The sequence below is a fragment of the Protopterus annectens genome, chromosome 9.part0 (genome assembly GCF_019279795.1).
Source record: "Protopterus annectens isolate FY-2018-M chromosome 9.part0, PAN1.0, whole genome shotgun sequence".
NCBI lineage: Eukaryota > Metazoa > Chordata > Ceratodontiformes > Protopteridae > Protopterus > Protopterus annectens.
Genome location: NC_056743.1, coordinates 1,478,459,784 through 1,478,484,718, shown reverse-complemented (window position 1 = coordinate 1,478,484,718; position 24,935 = coordinate 1,478,459,784). Strand labels below are relative to the sequence as shown.

Sequence of the window (24,935 nt, the reverse complement as noted above, 5' to 3'; positions counted from 1 at the left end):
ACAAGTGCAGTCAGTGATACTCATGAGACCATATCCCTGGTTGTCGGTAGGATTACAGTCTTGTCTGTCACATATTAATTTCTGGCAGCAGTGCAGATCATGAAAACACAGCCCTTGTCAGTAATATCATTTATGACTGACAGTTCCCATATTCCCAATGAATTAGTGGAATAGTCTTTGAATTGTCAGTGCACATTCTTTCATGTGGTGGCTAATGAGAATGCCACTTACTTCATTTAGTTACACAAGCCACTGTGAAGACTTAATTATAAGCTTGCAAAGATAGGGTTGTTTCCTTAAACAGTAAGATTTTTCATTAGACATACAATAGTTATTGCCATGGCAAGTGGACTGTAAATACTTTCTCAAAGGGCAACCTGGAAGAATGTTTCTTCTTTCAGCACAAATAATTTCATATTACTTAATTTCATCCTGCAAAAATGCTAACCTGGAGAGCTGTGTCATCTAGCGGGCTAACATAATACTGTACAAACAAGATATACCTTGCAAAGCCAGGTTTTGATTCCCTATGCTTGCATTTGTATACTATTTGACTAGATCGAAGCTTTTATATCACACATTAAATAGTCTGTGGTGACTGGCAGCCTCACTATCCTAATGAAGGCCAAGTAAAGAAAACAATTCTGACAGTATAAAGCAACTGTAACTTAAAAAATCCTGAGCTTTTCAAAATACCATATGAAAAGAACCCTTTTGTGGTACTGTAAGCTAAATGTCTTGTACAGATTCCAGTGCATGTCAGCCAACATTTGCTTCCAATATCTAAAGAAGCCACATCTTCTTCTTCTTTCGGCTTTTCCTGGGTAGGGATCGCCACAGCGGATCACCTTGTCCGCTCGGGATTAGCAGTGGAGTTTTACGGTGTTGAGTTGCCAGCCCGGCGCCCAACCTTCCACAGAAGGCACACACGCACTCACACCTAGGGCCAATTTAGAGTGTCCAATCCACCTACAGCATGTCTTTGGGATGTGGGAGGAAACCGGAACATCCGGAGGAAACCCACGCGACCACAGGGAGGACATACAGACTCCGCACAGAAGGCACCTCAGCCGAGGATCGAACCAGAGAACCTCTTGCTGTGAGGCAGCAATGCTAACCACTGCACCACCGTGGCCGCCCATCTAAAGAAACCACATATTTTTTTTTTTTATTAGAAACAGGTTTCACTTTCAACCACAGTTATTTGTAATACTTTATGCAAAAATGGGAAAAGTTCCAAAATGCTGTCTGGACACGAAGAGTAATGGAAATAACTTGTTGATCAAAGTGAGAAATCCTACAAGAAAAAGCTGCCATCATACTCTCTGAAAACTGCTACTGAGCAAGCATCTGTGTTTAACATATATTACTGCAGATACTTCTGTAAAGAGTTTGACAAGCTGAGTGAGAAACCTTACAAAGCAATATGTTAAAAGGCCATGCACCAAGGAGTACAACTTCCTTGAAATTAATGGGACAGTTATGAATGGATAATATTAAACTTAGAAGCTAAAGGATGGAATACCACACTCCCTCAAAGTACTCAGTGTTTGGAAGAGTTTTTTAATATGGTCATGACACAGCTCACATGTTTGTGGTATACGAGCTGTCTCCTCCTGACCTCTGATCTAGACCTTTCTTAAAAACACTGTAGCATGTACTCCTGATAGTCTGATCCTCTTCTTAGTTCCTGAGTATGACTTCTAAAGAATGCCCATGGTCTAGTGTTTAGCCATGTCAATTGTTACTCAATTTACAGCACTGTTTGCACTTACTCTTGGCCCTAGATCATTATCATAAAATGTGCCATTGGTGGCATCATATTCCTCTCGCCATCTATCCATTCCAGTCTCCAGGCCTACTGCCTACTAGAATAAAATTCCTAACAGTCTAACAGTGTCTCCATATGAGCACGGCTAACAATAATTCAAAAGCGAAAGCAAGGTCAGTACCATGGCACACAGGGATAAAGCTCTGAATATGGTGCAAATGTCATGGGTTCCCTTAGCAACCAAGACATTAGAGAAGCTGACTGGAGAGAGACAGGCTTGACAAAATAGTGCTACTCTCCTCAGTTTGGGGAGTACACAACCAGAGTGCAGACCCCATTCTGAATCCATGGTGGAGACTGGGTACAAGTTGTGGCAGGGCTGATGAAGTGGGAGCAGTCATAGAGGCAAAAGCCGCACCATCATAGATGCCCACTGCATGGGACAAGCATGCACAGAAAAGCCAATAAGGATTATGGATGGGAAGCCTGAAGACCAAGGAAAGTCAAAAGGGCTTAGGTGAGAAGATGAAGTAAAAAATGCCAAAAAATCCAGACGATGTATGGCCAGCCATCCTCAGTCAGCTACAAATGCCTGCAGAGGTGTGAAGGCAAGGTGTCTGGACTTATGATAGAGTAGGGGATGGACTGTTGTTAGGTGTGTCCATGACAGAAGGTACAACTATTGGAATACCATGATGTGTGTGTGTGTGTGTGTGTGTGTATATAACTACAAATAAATACACACACACACACACACACACACACATATACAGCGAGAGAGAGAGAGAGGTGTGTGTGTACTTATAACAAAATGAGTGATTCATCAAATATCGAATGCTCAGAAGAGTGAATGAACAGCGATCATTTAAGATCAAATCTAAAACTGATCAAAAACAACAAAACTATTTTTTGCAGAGGGAAAGTATACCTGGACCCCTCACACCCTGTTAATTATATACACCAACTCTAAGATCACACAACAGTCGGGTAAGGACAATTCCCTGACCCTGCTGCAAGGTGACATTGCACAAAAAGCAGCTGGCAAAAACACAATTAAAAATAACATTTGCTTATATAAGCATTCACTTATATTTACTCTTTTGACCTGCAACCTTATATGTGTGTGTGCGTGTATATATTCATTATGAATGTGGTTTAGGAAGGTGGTACATGTCATCACTAGGAACACTTTACTTATTATGGATAGGGATTAGGAAATAAGTACATTAAGCCACCATGGATGCTGGTCACAAAGTGTACAGATCAGAAAACAGTGAACAGTTACATTACATCACTAAGGCTGTCTCTCATACTCAAGGGTCAGGACTGAAGGGGCAATAAGACCATTAGTGGTATTTGCAACTTTAAGGACAATAATTGGGAGCACAAACTAAGACAGCTTGTTTCCAAAGGAGTAACAATTTAACAACAGGGACCTTTTAAAAACAAAAACAATATGGTGAAACAAGCACCACTTCAATTTACTTTAACTACTTGAAACTAGAACTTCGGTATGCACTTTTACAGGTTCCAAGGTGTATGCCGAGGCACTATTTCTGAGTAATTACTAAAGTAAATTCAAGTGCTCCTTCTTTTGCTATATTGTGTTTTTGTTTTAAAAAGTTTTAATGTTATATAATATTCTCAGTGAAATTGTGTTTAAGAGTTTAACAACAGTGACCACCTACACTACCAAAGTGTTTTTTTATTGTACTAGTAGGAACTGGAAATGAAGGTGTGACACTAGAAAACTACACCACAGTGCTTTTTATTTTAAAAGTGGAAATTAACAAGGGAGGGCTTAAGGCCACCATTGTTTTATCTTTAATAAAAATACAAAAATGAAACAGCAGTAGACTATGTGTCAATTTTTAGTAACATTTTAAGATAGCGTATAGTAGTTGGGAATGCCACACCACCAGAGCTGCACGAGGAAACTTTGGCAATGCAGGTTAGGTTGCACACTGGCACAGTTAATTCAAAATACTTTGGCTTGTTCCTGCAGCATTATAATCGGGCTTATTCTTCTCGGAGATTATTTCTAGACTAAGGTAAATTAATATTTATGAGGCATTCCAACGTAAATATTTAAATCTCGATACTCAATTACTCTGGCAAATTTAGAAATACAAAGAGTATCAGATACATCTGCGAATACAATACAGTTATAATTCATTGTACATTTCAGGAATACATCATTACATTTATTTTGTAACCATCCTTCCTAAAACGGTTCTGAATTTTACCAACAAATTCTGAATAATGTATGATCCTCCCATGACAATAAGATAATGTTCCATAAACTGCAGATAGAAAAACAAATACAAATAAGTGATCTTACTTTTACCTTTTTTCTTCTTCTTTTGAAATGAAAACTTCTGCTCAATGGCTTTTACCTCATCAGCTGAGATAAAGTGTCGAACATTGTAGCTCACCCCCACTCTATTCAAGTGGCCACGGATATGGTTTGCTAGGCCAATCCCATTGTGAAACTTATCTGGACAATAAGGGCATTTTTTCTCTTCATTCTTCAACAAGGGAGAGTCAGGGCTCAGAAGGGATGGGTCTAAGCAGTCATCAAAAGGAAGATCAAACTCAGATGGATGATAACCTTTCATTAGTTCTTTTGCTGAGAGACCAAATGCTCTTCTCTTCCTTCTCCTTTTAAATAAGAGTTTCCGCTTCCATCCCTTTACAGGTTGAGGTGAAGGGTTTGTCTGATCTATATGATCCAGAACAACAATGGGCACCATGTTTCGTATCTGATGCTGCTGATCATCTGAGAGGTAAAAAGAATCAGCTTTTCTCAAAATGGCACTGAAATCCTTTTTCAATTCTAAAGCAGTCTGTGGGACTTTAAATGAGCGCCAGGAGCGTTTTGCTAAAGTTTTATCAGAATCTGAATAAATGTCACCTTCTCTGCCTTCAGCATCCATAGCGCTTGACCATTTAAGTCTACTGTCTGCCTTCTGCCTTTCCAAGACCTGTTCCATCTGGTGCTTTCTTTCATCTTCAGACTTAACAACAGTTTGATGTAATGCACCTTTGCCTTGAATTCGATGTACTCCATAATGTACTTTGGTGCCAGGATGCTGATGGTAATAGCCATCTGCTGAATGAAAGCTCCAGTTACCAAACTTCTTCTGAGTACTAAAGTACCCAGGGGGTTTTGTTTTCTGATACAGTGAACTATGAACATCTCTTTGAATTCTAAAGCTTTTGCTGGCTCTTTGTAGCCTTTTTGGAAAGGGGGTTATATTTTCATGAATACTCTGGTTTTCTTCAACAGAAGATGATGCGTTATCTGTTTTCCTGCTCAGTTCAGTTGATGTAAACCCTGCATCTTCAAACTTGTTTGTCCTTGGAAGACTGAAGGAATCTTTGCTGGTACTGGGAAAATCAGTGTTTTCCTTGTAAACATCATTTTCTTGGGAGTGATCAGTATGACGGTATTTTATGTGTTCCGTCAAAACGGATTCGCTAGCAGTAGAAAAGCTGCATGTAGTGCAAGTATAACAATCGTTTCCACTTTTTTCCATAGGTGGCTGGGAAGGAAAGTCAGTTTCACCAGAATGCATATAAACATTTTGAATTGGACTGTCGGGCTGGTCTTGGCTGGCACCAACAACTAAATCAGCATTCCACTCCTGATGTTTTTTGTCTTTTGAGTGTGTCTTACAATGCTGGGCAAAGGTTCTGGAGCAATTTGTTCCAAACAAGCACTTGGAACACTGCAGCTTAGCATCCCTCCCTTCATCTGTAAAGTTATTGAGTTTCTGAATTTCCTCCATGAACCTCTCTCTAGACTCCTGATGAAGTCTTTGGTGTTGCTCAAGCGAGTCCGTGTCTCCAAAGATCCACCCACATTCTGTGCAGGAGTACTGACTCTGACCTGCAGTTCCAGTACCACTCTTGTCTTGAGTTTGGTTATGCTGCTGCATATGTTCAATTAAATGCTCTTTCTTCTTGAAATAAATGCTACATTCTATGCAGGTGAAGACAAAGTCCTTCTCTTCCTCAGTGCAGTCACCATCTTCCTTCTTTTCATGCACTACAACACTAGTAATGTATGGTGTGCTCTCAGTGCCATACAGCTTAGATGAGATCGGGTCATTTCTGATTGAAATTGGCACCATTTCTTTTTCATTACCCAAATTCCAATGCCTGTTCCTACCTGAAACATCAATGCTGGTCTCTCTGGTTTCACTTCCTAACATGCAGTCAGTATTGTCTTTACGGGAGCTTAATTCAGTTTCAGTTAAAACTGTTTTTCTTTGTGCCAATCCATTATCACTTAATTTTTGTATGTACGAGTATGGGTTTACTGCTTCCTTTACTGTCTGTGAGCTTCGTATGGGAAGATTTTCTCTTAAAGCTTGTTCCTGGCTAGGAGACAAATTAGCCCCTACATCTGATGGCTTTCTTTTATCTTTAAGGCTTGGACTTTCTAATGTGTCACTATGACTACTCTGACAAATTTCAGAAATCCAGTGTCCAGACTGCATCCTTTCTATACTCTTACTCAAATGCTCTTGGCTGTCAGATGTAGGTTTTCGTTCTCTGTATGTTGGTAGGGTCATATAGCTTGCACCAGATGTGAAGATACCGCCTTCTGATACAGACTTTGTGGCATTATGGGCATGGTCAGTGTTCTCTGCTGCTGTTAGCAGACCATGTGATAAAGTTCGTGACAAGTCTTGTACTGATGCAGAAATGCCAGTGGTTTCCACTGGGGGAAAACTTCCTGCATTTTGTGCAAGTTTAGTGTTCAAAATTGACTGGTCTGAAGGTTCGTCACTTTCAGAAGAAGAGTCATCTCTACTGACTGTCATTTCTAAAGAAAGGCTTTTCTTCCTGTGTGCTTGTAATTGACAAAAGGAATCTTCTTTGGCATCTCTAACTGAGAAGCCCCAAGGTGTTTCAGAAGGCAACTTAGAGCTGCTTTTGTCCACGGCAGAAATTTTGGAGGACTTGTTACTTTCTAAGACGTAACAGCCATTTCGATGCTCTGAAACTTCTTTATCTATGAGCCTAGAATAAATCGTTAAAAAGCAAACATCAGTAACCACAGTCAAGGCCAATGCAACGTGTGTGTCAGGGTGCATTTGTGAATGCAAACTATTTTAAGTCTTCACTTGCAGAAGAAAAGGAATATGCAAGAATGTAAAGAGCAAGCAAGAGTTATTTTATTCTACAAATTATAATGCATTTTTAGCTAGTAAAGATGTTCATCTTTAAATAATACCCACATATAATGGTAAATGAGTTCCTCTGCAAAATAAAATTGAAAGAGGGTAAAGGAATGAGATTCTAACAGACTGTTTTCCTTCCAAGGTTGTTTAGCAGAAAACAAGTCCCAGTGGTTGCTAGTCACCCACTGAACAACAAAGTTGTGTGTCTTCAGCCAACATGAAGTGAGGATGCTGTTGACAGCAGTTGTTGACATACAGAGAGCAGAATGCGTGTTATTTCATTTATCAAAGGTCACAGAGTATGGAAACATATTCACCACACTATTAGCTTGGCTTCAAACCCTAGGGAACAAACAAGACAAAAGTGAGTATGCGATTATTAAACAATGTTTAGGTGCAAGGGACAGTTTTGGGGGGCTCAACTTCTAAACACAGCTGACACAATGCAGTTTCTATTTACGGACACAGTAAAAATAAAATGAGTACATTTTAAAAGCAGGTTTCATTTTTAAAATAACAAAGTTACCACAAACAGCAGCAAGAACTTCTATAGTTAAAATTAATTATTTCTAAGCTGTTTTCATTGCTTTACATTTTTATCAATGAACTCGGAAATTCAGATGACAATACAAACATTTCTGCTCACTTTATCTGCTGATCTTCAAGAAGGCCCTCCACATTATTTTTATCCCATGCCCCCTTATGTAGCTCTTCTAACAATCATAACTCCCACACTTGTAGGGGCATGCCTCTAAAAATACAAGGTGTAAAAGCATGCACAGCAAAATGACCCTCAGTTCTTTCTACCTGTACGAACATGGTTCTGCCTAACAGAAAGCACACTAAAAAATAAGCACAAGAAATTAAAATTAAAATGTTGTTTACTTAAAAAATGTTACTCCTGCATCTCAGATACATAATAAATGTAACCTCATCAATGACAATAACAGACATCAGATTTTGAAAGCAAAGCCATACTCAATAAATGCTCTGGCAATGAAGCAAAGGGAACTAAAGCAGTGGTAAGCAAAGTGCTTCTTTACTGAAGCACTAAGATGTCTCTCATGTTGAAACCTGTGCTATTAGTGAACAGCACAGTTCATGGGGCTGCTGACATTCCATAACTGTTAGCTGTGGACGTACTATGTATAACTATTTTATTTATTTATTTACATTTGATTACCTGGTAGTGTCCGACTGGGCCAGTAACCTGTTTTCGTACAGACCCGGGGGAAAAAACTCCAAAAAGTTACATACTACATCATTTGTAAAGTGACATACAAAGACAGTACAAGTAATGGTAATACAAATTAAAAAAATACATGCAGATAAACACAAAATCAATACATCACAGTTATAAATACAAGTAATGATCTTCAATACAAAGTCAATAAGATTTTTAATATTATATATATATATATATATATATATATATATATATATATATATATACACATACACTGAAGGAAGGTAGAAGCCAAACTGCCAAGGTATAAGAGGCCAAGAGAGAGAAAATATACATGAACAGTGACAGGCAAGTGTGAAAACTTAGCCTGGAGATGTGCAGGAGCATTGCCAATGACTGGAGAGATATTCTTATAGAAACTGTTTGAAATGATGTGTATTAGGGGAGGATAGACTATGCTGGGGAAGAGAATTCCAGGATCTGGCATTTTATGGGAGTATAAGGCGTCTCCATGATAGTTATGGCCTTTAACTACTTTGAGCAATAATTTATCAGCTGACCTGAGTGAACAGAGGTTAGTATAGGGTTAGACAAGGTCAGTTAGAGCAGGACAGTTCTCAGGTGTATGGATGATGTATGAGCAACTAAGAGTTGGTTAAGAGACAGTAAGTTAGGGAGTTCTACCAGTTTAGATAGTGAAGAGTGGTGCTATGATATGATCTGTAAGGCAGGTTTGAGACAAACTTGGCTATTTTATTACAGCAGGATTCAAGGTTATTCAAATCTGATTTACGGAGGTTGGTAAGTATTTGAAAACAATAGAGAAGTCTGGATAAGAGGTGGGAATTAGCTGTTAGTCTGGCATGGTTGCTAAGATATGGCTTTGCCTTATAGAGTTTTATTACCAAGTTTTATGTGGATTTTTTAATTGTTAATGCTATATGTTTATCAAACTTCAGGCCACTGTCAATTATACCACCGAGAAGTTTTGTTTGTTCTACTGGCTCTATTTCTGTGCCATTACTACGAATAGATGGAGAGAGGTGATGGGCTATTTTTTACAGTGGTATTACTAAAGACCATGAGCTTGGTTTTGTTGGGGTTTAATATGAGCAGATTGACAGATAAGCAGTTTTCAATGTTTTAGAAGGCAACCTGTGTTTTTTCTTGAAGTTCTTTGATAGATGGGGCAGAGCATATGAAGGAGGCATCAGCGTACTGGATGATCAAGGAGAGTTTGGTGGAGGAACTGAGGTCATTGGTAAATAAAATAAAAAGGAGCGGGTCAATGATGGAGCTTTGTAGGAGTCCAACAGTGACGGGTAGTAGGGGGGAGAGTTTATTATCCCATATGGTGGCTTGCTGTCAATTAAAGAGAGATAATTATGAAACCAGATTAGTGATTTGAAGCTGAAATTGTATGAGGCGAGTTTATTGAGAAGTATTTGATGTGATTTCTGAAGTGACTAAGGGGCGGGGGTAAAGCAAATGTAAAAGGAGGTGTGCATTTGTTATATGTCTTGTCACCTTTGGGCTATATAAGAATTAAAATAGTGGGTTTTCTAGATGACATTGTTCATAAAACAGTTTTAACAATGCAGTGACATAATTTTCTAATTATGGGTGTGATGCCCGTGCACTGGCCCAGCAAAAAAGAAGCCTCAATGCTCACCACTAATACCAGTGAGGGGCGTCCATATTGGGAACGTATAATAAATATACACACAGTAAAGTACAACTTCCGTTAAGAGCACACATAGATCACAGTCAGTCTGGGGATGGTTTCTCCCTTTCTCTCCAGATCCCCAATAAGACTCCTCACTGGCACAGCTATAGGGCCAGATCTCAGCCTTGTGGGCAAGTTAAAACCTCCAGCAACCTCTTTGTCAAACCAGTGCTTCGTGTCCCTGCCCAAGTACCTGACATACACACACTTTGAGATAAGACTTATATACAACCACACAGACACTCTTGGGGAAGGCTGGCACAGGTTCACCAGCTGTGGCCCTTTTACCCAAACTGTACGGCAGAAAACACTGCCACCACCGACTAATATTTATCACCTACTAAAAGGCCCTTATGAAAGGGTATCAAATTATACTGTGCAATATTACTGTCCAAATGCTAACTGCAACTGAACAGTCAAGGCTTATTTGGAGTGGCTTTGTACAGTATCACTATACACAAAACAGCCACAGTTGAAAGGTTTAAAAATATTTAATAATAAATAATAAAAACAGTAGACAATATTTCTTACTACACAGTGCTAGTCAAAAGTTCAGATACAGGAAAATGCATAACTTAATACAGCAGAAAAGTTCTGATATCAATACAGAAAACAACTGTGTAATCTTCCTATTGCCTAGCTATTTCTAAGAGAGACACTGAAGTCTAAGATTCTACTTTCATACAGAACACAGGTAGAGCAGGTCAGCTGGATGTTGTCAAGACAAATGCTAAACGCTCTGAGTCTCTCTGTCCGTAAACTGATAACACAGTACCACTGACTTATTTCAGATTACATCATTATTTTCTGTTTCCTGGGCTAACAGAAGCTCAGAGTGTAACAGCTCTTTTGATCTTGCACCTGGTCAGGAAGCTACAACAATAAAAGACATTATACATGAAAATAGCAATTAACTCTAGTCTCAAAGCAAAAGCAGAATTCCTTCATCCAGACATCTCGGCTCCGAGTTTTGTGATCAAACAATTACACAATGCCTGACTTAGCTTTCCTACACAAGAGCGCACTGTTGTTACATTTTTGCAGTTCCACATTTAACACCATTTTCTTCCATTTAAGAGAACAAGCTTGTGGCTTACATTAACATTTACAAATGACAGAATTATCTACAAAATCCTATCTAGCTAGGCTGGGAGCCTTCACATATCTTCACAATGGGTACATTCTTGTGGAAAGAACATCTAAATTCTAATACAGGCTCTGCTTATAGTGTACCATCCATTTAAAGAATAAGGATAATGCATACTGTTTTGACACAGAATGTAAAATGACACACACACACATATATATATATATATATATATATATATATATATATATATATACATACACACACACCACACACACACACACACACACACACAAACACACACACACACGTATACATACATATTTATTTAGGATGCATGTCATGACAATGAAGCAAAATGCAGCACAAGCTACGATATTTTAAAAAATAAAAATGAAAGCTGCTACAGATTAATCTCTAGCACTGTGAATACCGAAATTCAGAGAAACACAAACTAAACAGTATTGATCCCTGTAAAAACTACCACACAGAATTCCTCAAGGCTTTATTCTATCTGCCACTCCTACATGTTCCAGGTGCTCCGGTTTCTTTTCAAACTCCAAAGATATGCAATAGGTGAAATGGATACTCTAGCTGCAGGTGTGAGTTAGTGTATATGTGGAATGGACAGAGGGCTAACAACCTTGTCCCATAAAAAGGAAAGAATTTATTTCAAAAACAGCCCCTACATGCTGGTTGCTGGCATAATGGGCAGGAGAGATAGAGACAGAGTGAGACAACCTCCTAAATTTAGTCTACAATACACTAAAATGATAGCTAGGGACTTTTCTGGTTTGTTTAGTACTCACTATACAGGTAATCTAGTTTTCTTAAGAAGTGACCCTGATACAGCTGTAATCAGCAACCTTCCTGGTCATGACTTAACCTTAATCAACCTCTGGATGTAGGCCAAGAAACTACATTTCATTTGGCTCCATGCTACAGAGAGCTAGAGCACTGACTATGTCCCACATAACTAGAGGTTCCATTAACAATCTGGGCGGCATATGAATTGTCCAGAAAGGGAGAGGAGTTATTGAGCAATGCCAGATATCCCTTTCTGGTTGGAAAAAATTATCACTGCTTACAGGAAAACAGAATGCAAGGGTGTGAGCATATCAAACAGTGCCTCAGAATCTCTCTAGGTATCAAGGAGTTATGGAAAACATCTGTCAGTGTTGGACCTGATGACCAACAGGGGAGGCCAATTAGAACCACAAGAAAATGTAGATCACTGAGATGACAACCATCATTCATGGATGCTCGAAAGGGACAGGAGTGAACAGGTCAGTAGGAGACTGACTACCCAAGGTCAGTGTCGGAGAGTTGGTGGAGGGCAGGTGAAAAGTACATAAAAAAGATGCTATGCTATGTAGATCAGACTGCAGAGGCTATCTTAAAATTATAATTAATCTTTTAAACGTCACTGGTTATGTTTACATCAAAGGACAGACAATGTTAAGAGCAATACCACAGATTTATACATCAAAGGACAGACAATGTTAAGAGCAATACCACAGATTTATGAAATTAAGGAAGTTTTGCTTTACTTCTAAGGTTGTGTGACCTCAAAGTTAGTATATGTAGAGATGAGGGGTATAGAGATGCTGCTCCCTTCCCTTATTTCCTCCACATAAAAGTGTAGGAGAGCCTGCCCTCCTACAAAATACTTTTTCTGCATTACCATTGAAGTTAATGCTGTGGACTATTGACTTTTTATTATGTGGTTCAATGTAATTCCACTCATAAAATTAGTAAAATCTAAAGAAGCTAACCAATAACTCAAGATACAATTCTGAATCACTGCTAAGTTATTTCAAGCTTCTTCAACCAGCAGATGATATCTCATCATGTGGAACTTGTAGAACCTGTTTTCATCTGCCACTCCCTTAGTCTATATTACATTAAAATACTAACCCTAGTCTCATTCAACCACCATCACTTAACTAACTTCACAATAAGCTAAACAAATAACCAGGGGCATGGTTGAGCATTTCCAGACCTGGTGAAAGCTGGAGTAAGAAAAGCAGGGTCAAATTCACAAGTTACACAACTGGATTTTCCTACTTACTTGTCACCAGGCAACAATATGCAAATGCATTAATAATACAAAAAAAATCAAACCTTCATATTCATGCTTCTCTACCTCATAAACACCACAGCACTGCCATTTATCAATTAGATTAGTAAACTAGCTTTGAATTTCACAAAGAATTATACTTCTGTTACATATTCTGTTGTTTAAGACAATTCATGGCAGGTCATCAATGGCAGTAACAAATCATAACCATTTTTCAGTAAGGAATCACCTGATGACCACACTTTTTTGAAGAACATTTGAGATAAAAACAATGACTGACATCCCTATTTTTTTCAGCAGCTCCAGTGGTGGATTAATATTCCTCAGGTGACCTTTGCTGTACACTGCTGTGTTACTGCTGCTCAGGTGTTTCTGGTCTGTTAAGGTGACTTAAAAAAAAAAAAATCAAAGGAGATAAAAACAGGAACATCTCTGAATGACTTAAAACAGCTGTTGGCTTTAGTGCAGTTTAGAGGGTCTATATTAAAAGACCAAAGATGTGTTTCAGCGAACACCTCTTGGTTGACACATAATGAGCGAACGCACTAAAGCGCAAATGCTCAAAACAGCGATTTCTTTCCCTGGGAAAAAAATTGCTTGGCCATTCCCGTGTGTACGCCCCTTTCCTCACTGTAGTGTGATCTCGGAGTTGGTATATTTAGTTAGGGGGACGTGGGGGGCGAAGCCTCCCATGTTGTTATGTTTTAAAGTGTGTGTGTGTGTGCGCGTGTGCGTGTGTGCGTGTGTGTGTGTGTGTTTGTGCTAGCGGTTTCTTTCCCAGGGAAAGAAACCGCTGTTTTGAGCGTTCACGCTTTAGTGCGTTCGCTCATTACGTGTCAACCAAGAGGTGTTCACAGAAACACCTCTTCGGTCTTTTAATATAGACCCCAGTTTAGAAAATGGACTTAAGAAAATCAGCAATTGCTGCTGGGCACTTGAAGTTTCAAAGGGGTGAATTAATGTAAATGAAGATCCTGGCAAAAAAGAAATATACTTCTTCTGGCATGAAATCTGTGTGATAAGACTGAAATCTTTTACTGGATCTACCATTTCCTTTCAAGTCATTAACTGCAGCTCTTAAACAGCCATGATTAGTAAGTGGAGAAAACTAACTTAATAAAAATAACAAAAATTAAAGCAAGTAACTGCAACAGAAGCAATTACAAGGACTTGCCATTTCCTTTCCCCTAACAATATCCGGGTCTATATTAAATCAGCAAACACTTAAAAAAGTGAACGCTGATTTATCGACCCCATGTAAGTGAAAGCTTAGAATCTCGAACACTTGGAACAGCAAATTTTTTCCCCCGGGGAAAAAAATCGTTGTTCCACAAAAAAATAAAAATTTCAAAACATTACATAAAGTGAGGGCTTCACCCCCCCCCCCCACATCCCCTACTTAATATACCAACTCCGAGATCACACTACAGTGAGGAAATAGCAAAGTAATGGAGGCAGCCAAGTGATTTCTTTCCCAGGGAAAGAAATCGCTTATATGCCGTTTCGCTATTATACTGTTTCATGCTTTCAAGTTCGATCAAGACGCATTCGAAAAATTGCGTCTTCAGTTATATAATAGGAACCCCAAAATCCCTAGGCAATTATTTATTTCCCTGTAAAGTAGAGTTGTGCAAGAACTTACCATAAGAGTGCATTTCCTACTGATCACTTTTGCAGTATTCATGACATATTTATTTATTGCCTTTTGTTTACCAGGATGGTCTGACCCGGCATTCAGGCCCATTTTCAGTGGAGGCCTGAGGCGAAAAGCTCCATTAAAGTTACAAAAATTACAAAACATTTACACAAAAAAGAAAATTTCAGTTTCTTAACACTAGAAATGGGGTTTTAGAACCATGCAGTGGGTAATACAATCAAGACAGAGGTTAACACAGTTTGATTTCTGTAGGAGTGCTATACAAAAACAGGTTGCATTTACATATACAGCAACATACAAATTTAATTTACAGAGGAGTGATGTAAAGCAGTATACTGTTATAAATGCAGATAGGATATATTTACATTATTTACGTGATAAGCTAAGACAGCTGGAGAGTTAGGGGTTGGTGATAGTCTAGAGATATGAGAGAGAGAGAAGGTTAGTCAGGGTGTGAACAAGAACAGAGCCAGAAGGAGTTTAGATGCTAATTTAGGTCATGCTTAAAGCTAAATGCTCTGCTGTCCTGTTTTAGTGGGGCAGCCAGGGGAGCTCCACTGTTTAGTGACATAGGATAAGCATATTAAGTCTCCAGCCTTATTATGGGATTTGGAAGTTATTAGTGGGCTCCGATTACCTGTGCAAAAGCAACATGGTGGAGAGTAGTGCTTGAGAATGTTTGGTAGAGAATAGCATGTGTGTGGTTTGTGTATTATTTTGTGGGCAATTTGAAGTCGAGTAAATGTAAGGTGATTAGGTAGCTCTAGCCAGTTGAGCTTCTTTGTATTAAAAGGAAGACTCCACCTAAGAACTCAAAAAACTCACTGTATTTTTGTTTTCTGAGCTATTTTAAAGCCTCATATCACTCCAACTGTTTTTATTTTTACAATTCTAATGTGTTTCCCTCAAAATGACAGATGATGGGGCCTGCCTTGGTAATGTGATCTTGCTTTCTTGCTTTCATTCCTTCTTCCCAGAATACATTTCAAGTCCTCTTTATATGACTCATGCTAGACATGTGGAAGTGATGATGTTTTTTTCTCATGCCATTAAGACAGAATGGCAGGACTGTGAAGAAGCACTGTCATCTAACACAACTTCTGTAACACAGCTACTTCTCTGTTTCCCTAACTGAGCCTCATTTATGTGTTTGTCAGAACTTGTTCTATGCTATCTGGTAACCTTCTAAAGCCTGTAATAAAATCTCCGATCATAGTTTTTTCACTTGTTTTATTCACCACAGTAAAAAAAAACAGTACTAAAAACCAGCTGATACCACAGCCTAAAGCACAGTAGCAGCAATATTAACGCAATAAACCTTACTAACTGAAACAGTCCCAAATAGCTTGACAAATCACAGGTAGCAGCAATGTATGAAAGCCGCAGAATTATACAAGCACCAAACAATTCCAAGGTAACAGTTCCAAATGGTCAGTAGCAGCAATTGACCATTTGGAACCGTTTCCTTTGGAATTGTTTGCTGCTCATATATTTCTGCTGCTTTTTTACATATTGCTACTACCTGTGGATTGTTTGGTTATCTGGGACTGTTCCAGTTCGTAAGGTTTATTGCTTCAACACTGCTGCTACTGACCATTTGAAACTGTTACCTTGGAATTGTTTGCCGCTTGTATAATTCTGCGGCTTTCATACATTGCTGCTACCTGTTATTTGTCTGGCTATCTGGGACTGTTTCAGTTCATAAGGTTTATTGCCTTAATATTGTTGCTACTGTGCTTTAGGCTGTGGTATCAGCCTTTTTTAGTGCTGTTTTTTACTGTGGTGAATAAAACAAGTAAAAAAACTATGATCAGAGATTTTATTACAGGTTTTAGAAGGTTACCCAGGTGGAATTTTGGGTTTCTGTGTTTTTGATACACCCAACCGCTCAGTGCTTGATTCTTGTTCTATGCTACAAATAGCGGTTACTAATTCCAGCAAAAGAAAGTAGGAAAATAGCAGGCTTTTGTAAACGGATTCTTTTGTAGTTCTAAAATAACTGACTGACATTCCCCCACACTCTCATGCTGAGGTCTGAAAACTCACACTGCATTAAATGAGCCTTGCTGTACATTTACAGGTGACAAGTAGTAGGACTCCAAACTAAGTCTGTCTGCTACCTTCCAATGCCTTCACTGGGAATTTCTTTTCTCTGTCATGAATGATGCAGAATTAAAATGTACTTTACTAGTTCCTTAATTATTTCTGTCATGTTCACCCCCCTCTTTTTTTTCTGTTTCACATTTATTCATACTTTGGTAACCAGGAAAATGAACTAGTCCCACGAACCTTTTCAGCCACAACTCTGGCTACATTGACAAAGATAAAACAAGTAATAAATGCACTTAGCAATACAAAAAAATATTGACAAACAAATTGACAAATAATGCATGTGCAACATATAGACAGTGTGTGTGACAGTACATAAGTAAAACATTAAGCAGCATTTACTAGAATGTATACATTAATAATGCTTAACTCTACTATGTTAAGTTTATTATAAATAAATTGTATGCACCATTACTGCATATATACATATAAAATGTGTTTATGTATATGTGTCTACGTGTGTGTGTATATATATATATAATTTGTTGACCGGGAGTGTCCGACTGGACGTAGGTCCATTTACAGCAGAGGCCCGGGGAGAAAAGCTCCACAGTAAAATAAACAGACAGTAGTTACACTGGATTACATAGCGATTAACAATTTAACATAGTAATTACTTACAACATATTTACAGATGAAGAACATAGTACATCAGCAGACAACTAGAATCTTTATCTGTGAAGTACATAACAGACATTAACAAATGTTACAATGAGAAGTTCCTGCTGTATAATAAGTACTAGGCTTATGAGCATCTGAGCTTGCTATAATCAAGGTAGTTAGTGGACTGGAGAGAAAGGTAGTGGTTGGATGGGGTGGATGATATTAGAGTGGGAGTTGCAAGGGCATAGCCAGCATGTTTTTAGGTGCGCTTTTAGTAAAGTTTTGAAGTGGGTGCATGATGGTACGGAGGTAATTGTGGGTGGAAGTGAGTTCCATAATTTGGCTATGGCGCAAGAGAATAGTGCTTCACCAGCAGAGTTATTGGCTTTAGTGATCTGCAAGTGATTTTTGTTGCTGGATCTTAGTTGTCTGGTGGTGCGATAGGGTTGGAGTAGATTCTGGAGGGATGGGACATTTAGTGGATGGTTTACTAGTTTGTGGGCGAGTGAGAGTTGATACCACTGAAGGAGGTGAGGGAGTTCAAGCCAGCCCAGTTCAGCAAGTGAGAGACAGTGGTGACTACGGTAGGATGCCCCTGTGGCGAATTTGGCGATTTTGTTGTAGCAGGTCTCTAGCTTGTTTAGATCACATTGCCTTAGGTTGGTATATATTGGAGAGGCATAAAGTAGGGTGGAGATAAGGTGGGAATTTGCTATTGAAATCTTTGCTGCTTTGGTGAGAAATTGCTTATTGCTGTATAACGCTCCTAGTTTTTTGTAGACTTTTTTTATGGTCATGGATATGTGAATGTCAAATTTTAGTTTATTGACTATTTCCACTCCTAGCAATTTGGTGTGTTCAGTTGGGTATATAGTGGTGGTGTCTTTTGCTGTGATGTTAAAGTGAGAGTTGTTTTGAGTATGTTTGGTGGGCTGGAAGATGAGTAATTTAGTTTTGTTTGGGTTGAGTATTAATTGGGCATCGGATAACCATATTTCAACAGAGGAAAAGGCTTCCTGTGTGACTTTTTGCAGTTTGGGTAGGGACTGGGCTGAGCAGATGATGGTCGCGTCATCTGCATATTGTATGAGTGTGCCATGTTTGGTGGCAGAGGCTAGATTATTGGTGTAAACAGAGAAGAGTAGGGGTCCAAGGATGGATCCTTGGGGAACCCCTATGGAGACAGGTAGTTGGGGAGATATGTCATTCTGCCATACAACGGATTGTTGGCGGTCAGACAGGTAACTCTGAAACCAGTTGGTGACTGGTTGTGAGAAGGATAGGTTTTTATATATATATATATATATATATATATATATATATATATATATATATATATACACACACACACACACACAAACATATAGTAAATGTGTAAAAAAAAAATGAGTGTGTGTGTAATGGAGAACTGGATTATATGCATGTGTGTGTGTGCACTTTATGTCCTTTAATGAAAAACACATCAAAATGGAAATGTTGTGTAAATGTATACGTATGTCTACACACACACACACACACACACACACACACACACACACACACACACACACACACACACACACACACACAGAGCAGCATCCTACCTTCACCAAGAGTGATACCACAATACCAACAAAAAATGACTGACTTCAACAATTGGCTTAGTTTCTGGTGTCATTCCAAGGGGATCTAGTATCTGTCTGCCTGGGATGACATACTGAATGGAATACTGAGTCAAGTACACCTTGAAACCAATAAGGTGACCTCAGTAGAATGAAAAAGGCGTGCCAGTCACTGATGCACCAACGGAACACAATTTATTGTAGAAAAACACAAAAAACACAAAACGAAGGGCCTACAAGTAACTTCCAGCTGATGCTCTGCATTAAAGATACAGGTAGGATAGTTTCTCTTTTTATTGTCAGTATTCGTGGACTCATGTACTGGATTCATAGCTGTGCAAAGGGATGGTACACAGTCTGGTTCTATAAGATCATCAAACCTCACGTTCTGGTAAACAACTGTTTTTTTCTGATGGGCATCACGGACATCAACTTCTTTGTTACTTTTAACAGAGTCAAACTGCCAAAGACAAGTTCCACAAGATTCACTTTCTTCACAAGGGGAAAAGAGGGTTCCTGGATATTTTAAATCCAGTTCACTCAAATGTATGCAGATGTTATTTTCAAACGGATGACAATACTTTCTGCAAATTGAATGCTGAACTTTTTACACAGCTGGAATTCAGTAAAAACAAATTCGAACGTGAATTGGACCGAATTTGCAGAAAGTATTGTCATCCGTTTGAAAATAACATCTGCATACATTTGAGTGAACTGGATTTAAAATATCCAGGAACCCTCTTTTCCCCTTGTGAAGAAAGTGAATCTTGTGGAACTTGTCTTTGGCAGTTTGACTCTGTTAAAAGTAACAAAGAAGTTGATGTCCGTGATGCCCATCAGAAAAAAACAGTTGTTTACCAGAACGTGAGGTTTGATGATCTTATAGAACCAGACTGTGTACCATCCCTCTTCACAGCTATGAATCCAGTACATGAGTCCACGAATACTGACAATAAAAAGAGAAACTATCCTACCTGTATCTTTAATGCAGAGCATTAGCTGGAAGTTACTTGTAGGCCCTTCGTTTTGTGTTTTTTGTGTTTTTCTACAATAAATTGTGTTCCGTTGGTGCATCAGTGACTGGCACGCCTTTTTCATTCTACCGAGGTCGCCTTATTGGTTGCCTGGGATGACATGGTTGGCAGGTCTCAATGCTTTGCCAGAGATGGCCTTCACCTGTCACCATTGGGTTTCCGGATCCTAGCCAAGACTCTTGCGCCCCAATGAGCCTTTTTTAGGCAATTTCCCAAAGACAAACCTTCCAACTTAAAAGATCTGTCAAAAAGCAAACTGAAGGTCATGCTGCTTAACACTAGGATCTTTAACCTGAAAATGGACTCACTGGAGGCCCTCTTTGCACTGAAAGATGCTGATGTCTGTGCGGTCACAGAAACTTGGTTCAGGGCTACAGACAGCACCCCTGCCTTACCAAGCTATACCTGATTCCACACATTCTGACCCCAAAATGAGGTCGGGAAGACTAAGGGTGGTGGTGTCTCCATCTTCATTAAGGACAGGCACACCTCCAGACTGGTTTGCCAGCATGATGCATTGGAACTACTCCAGGTACAACGGACAGTTGGCAAGACACCCATCCAAGGTGTAGCTAGCATTAGAACCCCCCTCCATGACTCAGGACACCCACTCCGCTTACCTGGATCTACTTGGCTCCATCAAGGTACCCCCTAACATCCTGATCCTTGGTGACTTCAACTACCCCACCATAGACTGGGTGAACTACTCTTGCACTAATGCACTCTCCCAATGATTCCTCAGCTTCATCAATTCTAACGCACTAGCCCAGTTCATCTCATCCCCCACAACAGGAGATAACATTCTGGACTTGGTTCTTACCAACATGGGTGACCGATGCACCACTCCCATAGTATGTTCTTCCCTGGTGAGATCAGATCATCGGACTGTCTCATTCGAAGTTTTTTTCCCACTCAACCCCCCCCCCCCCGCCATAATCAAGCTAAACAACTTCTCAAAAGCTGACTACAACCTCCTAAACTAAGGAAGGTATCTGTGGCTTCACAAACCCCCCCACCCACACAGGATGCAGACAACTATGCTGAACAGTACTCCAATGCAGTATACAAGCATCTGTACAACTGCATGGACTCACCCATACCCAACTGAACTAAAACCTGCTCCTCAAGGAAACACAAATCTGTTTGGTGGACATCCTCTATCAACAGCTTTTACAACAAAAGGAAGAAACTGTTGTCCAATGGTAAAAGGGGAAAAAATTCCAAATTGGAAAAACTCTCTCCTTAGCCTCAACAAGCAAATTAAATCACCTGTGAAAACCTCCAATGCCAATTATGAATCGAAACTAGCCTCCATAAGAAAGGGAAGCCATAACGTTTTCTTCAGTTATGTCAGGAACCCCCGTGGCAAGGCCCAGGTTTGTTCCGAATTAGTACTTAACAATATCACCTATACTGATCCTGTTGACTTAGCCAACCTGCTAGCAGATAGGTTAAGTGTAAACTTCACCCCCTGTCCTCTGCAAAGGCCCATTTGACATTCCCAATACTTGTTCTGCATCTCACATCTCCATAGATCAAGTGTTACAGGCCCTATCCAAGGCAAAGAACACAGCTTCCATGGGACCTGATAGTATCCCAGGATGTATTCTGCATCATCTCCAGGAAGAAAGTACAGTTATGTACACTTACCATAAATGTAGATGTTCGAGTGTATTCACTGTTGCAGTCATCACCTGTGGGTTATCCCTGCTGTGGTAGCCTTCGGCTGGCCCGAATACCAGAGTCAATGTTTTTCTGCATCAGCTGCTGTCGCTTGCTGCCGGATGTCAGGTCGTCAGTGCTATAAAGGAAGGCAGCTGACACCATTACATCAGTTTTTCTTGCCCTAACCAGTCAGAGGCCCAACTAAATATGGTAAAGTGGTCCTGGTAGATAAAAGCCACAGTTAGAAACGTATGTCTCCCTAAAGAAAGAAGATATAAGGGGGAAGGAGGGTGGGAAACCAGGACTGCAACAGTGAATACACTCGAACATCTACATTTATGGTAAGTGTACACAACTGTACTATGTTCTTCGTGTTTCACTGTTGCAGTCATCACCTGTGGAAGGATTCCCAAAGCTGAGGAGAGGGGTGGTAGGATTAGTAAGAGACATAGGAATGGGTCAGCATGCCATGCAGAATGTACAGTTGTGTACACTTACCATAAATGTAGATGTTTGAGTGTGTTCACTATTGCAGTCATTACATTTGGGTAATCCTGCTGGCAGGTTGCCCTCAACCGGCGTGAATTCCAAAGTCTTGGGTCCTGTGTCAGCTGCTGTCGCCCCTTCCCTGATGTCAGGTCGTCAGGGGTATAAAAGAAGCAGCCGACGCCATTTTCTTCAGTTTTTCTTGCCCCAGACGTCAGGTGGCCCGTAAAAGGGTAGCCAAATTATATATATATATAAAACAGTAAATGTACCAATATAAATTTTACCTTCATCTATAAGCAAATACAACACATAGGTTGTATAAATTAGAGAAGGAAAGATAGGATCCATAGAAAAAAGGGGGGTGGTGGGTGGGTAACCTGGACTGCAACAGTGAATACACTCGAACATCTACATTTATGGTAAGTGTACACAACTGTACTATGTTCTTCATGTTTCACTTTTGCAGTCATTACATTTGGGTAGAGTCCCAAAGCTATGGTTGGGAGTCTGGAGCTAAACAGCATTAGGAGCAGCTATGAATCCCTGCAGAACTGCAGTGGCAAAGCCTGCTCTGGATTTAGAGTAGAATGGCAGATGGTAATGCTTTGTAAAGGTGTGCACTGAACTCAAGTAGCCGCCTCTAAAATGTCTCTGGTTGGAATTCCCCTGAGCAAAGCTGCTGAAGTGGCTGCAGCTCTGGTGGAATGTGGCCTAATGCCCTTAGGCACTGGCTTGCCATGGTGTGAATAGCATAAACAAATGCAGTGGGCTGTCCACTTTGAGATAGCCTTTCCTTGTGATCCTGCAGCATATGCCACTAGTGATTGCTGTCTTCCTCAAAGCTTTGGTCCTGTCCAAGCAGAATCTAAGCTGTCTGTGTATGTCCAAAGAGTGCAGAATTCTCTCCCCCTTATTCTGTGGATTTGGATAAAATGTTGGCAGATGAATAGTTTGGTTAAGAGCCACACTGGACACCACTTTAGGCATAAGTGTTGGGTTTGTTCTCAGAGAGACCCTGTCTGGATAAAAAATGATAAAAGACTCCACAGCCATGAGCACCTGTAGCTCTGAAACTTGTCTTGCAAAAGTAATTGCTAGGAGCAGAGCTGTTTTCCAAGATAAAAACTTTATATCAACCGTAGCAGCTGGCTCAAAAGGAGGCAGGGTGAGCTTTTCCAAGAAATAGTTGAGGTCCCATGCAGGTATTGGTGATCTCCTTGTGGGCCTTAAATTTTTGGCTCCTCTGAGGTACTGCTTTAATAAAGGGTGAGAAAAAAATGGTGGCTCTGTATTGTAATGAGCCGAAATGGCAGAGGCATGAATTTTAATTGATGAAAAGGATAGGCCTTTGTCCAGCATCTCAGTTAGATGCTGGTTTAATGTCCTGAGTTGGCTGTGCAGGATCTGATTGTTTTGCTGGGACGGTAGATGAGGTAATTGAGGTAAGGTCCAAGCTGGGTAATGATACAAGTTCCTTAGGATTGGATACCAGTACTGGTGGGGCCAGTCTGGGGCAATCAGTATCATCTGTGGTTTCTCCTGTCTGACCTTTAGGAGTACCTTGGGGAGGAGAGGCAGTGGAAGGAAGGCATATACTGATAGGTTTTTCCAGCTGAAAGATAGTGTGTCCACTTTCCATGCTTGTCTGTGATAAGTCCTTGTGCAGAATCTTTTTAGTTGGTAGTTGTGAGGGGAGGCAAATAGGTCTATGTCCGGGCATCCCCATTTCCTTGTTATCATGTTGAAGACTTGTGGCTCCAGCTGCCACTCGTGGGGATCCATTAGGTTTCTGCTTAGTTCATCTGCCAGAGTATTTTCCTTTCCTGGCAGGAATTGTGCCTGCAAATGTACTTGGTAAGTCAGAGCTGTGTCCCACAATGTCATAGCTAGTCTGCAAAGGGTTTAAGAATGTGTGCCCCCCTGCTTGTTTATATACCACATGACCGTGGTGTTGTCTGTCTTTATCAGCAGTTGTCCCGGATGAAGTAGGTCCTTGAAGGCTGTCAGGGCATTTTGAACAGCTAGCATCTATTTTTGATTAATATGTAGATGCATTTGGTTTGAGGTCCATGTGCCCTGAATGCATCTTCCTGCCATGTGGGCCCCCCAGGCAGAATCTGATGCATCCGTTGTTAGTGTCTGCCTGGCTAGGGGTAATGTGAATGGCTGTCCCTTGTTCTGGTGACAAGCCTTTGCCCACCATCGAAACTCCTGTTGCAGGCAGGGAATGAGAGTAATCATTGTTTCTAGGCTGTGGCAATGTTGAGTCCAAATACTTTTTAGGTACCATTGAAGTTTCCTCATATGCAGTCTTGTATATGGAATTAGTAGGATGCAAGATGCCATGAAGCCCAAAGTCTGCAAAAGTTTTCTTGCAGATAACTGGGCCTTTGTTGCCAACATTGTGAAATAGGTAGTCAGTTGCCTTTGTTTGTCTGGCATGAGATAAACCATCTGGGCAGTTGTATTCAAGCTTGCACCCAGGAATGTTATATCTTGAGAGGGTACTAGTTTTGATTTCTTTTCGTTGACTGTGTACCCTAGGCATGTTAGTAGTCTTTTCACAAATGCCAGATGTTGAAGAAGAATGTCCTTGTACTCTGCTTGAATTAGACAGTCGTCCAAGTAAGGGTATATTTGTAATTCCTCTTTGTATGCAGAATGCAATGACTGGTGCCAGGCACTCTGTAAAGACCCTGGGCGCAGTAGATAAGCCAAAGGGCAATGCAGAGAAT

At 40.1% G+C, this 24,935-nt stretch overlaps 1 protein-coding gene across 5 annotated transcripts in view; it reads right to left on the bottom strand.

Moving 5' to 3' along the window:
* WIZ (WIZ zinc finger) overlaps positions 1 to 24,935 on the bottom strand; it is a 3,168,750-nt gene that overhangs the window by 1,801,409 nt on the left and 1,342,406 nt on the right. For all 5 annotated transcript variants that reach the window (XM_044084420.1, XM_044084417.1, XM_044084416.1 and 2 more), the window contains one exon: positions 4,119 to 6,802. In XM_044084420.1, coding sequence (XP_043940355.1) covers positions 4,119 to 6,802 — 2,684 coding nt within the window. The remainder of the gene's footprint in view (positions 1 to 4,118; positions 6,803 to 24,935) is intronic.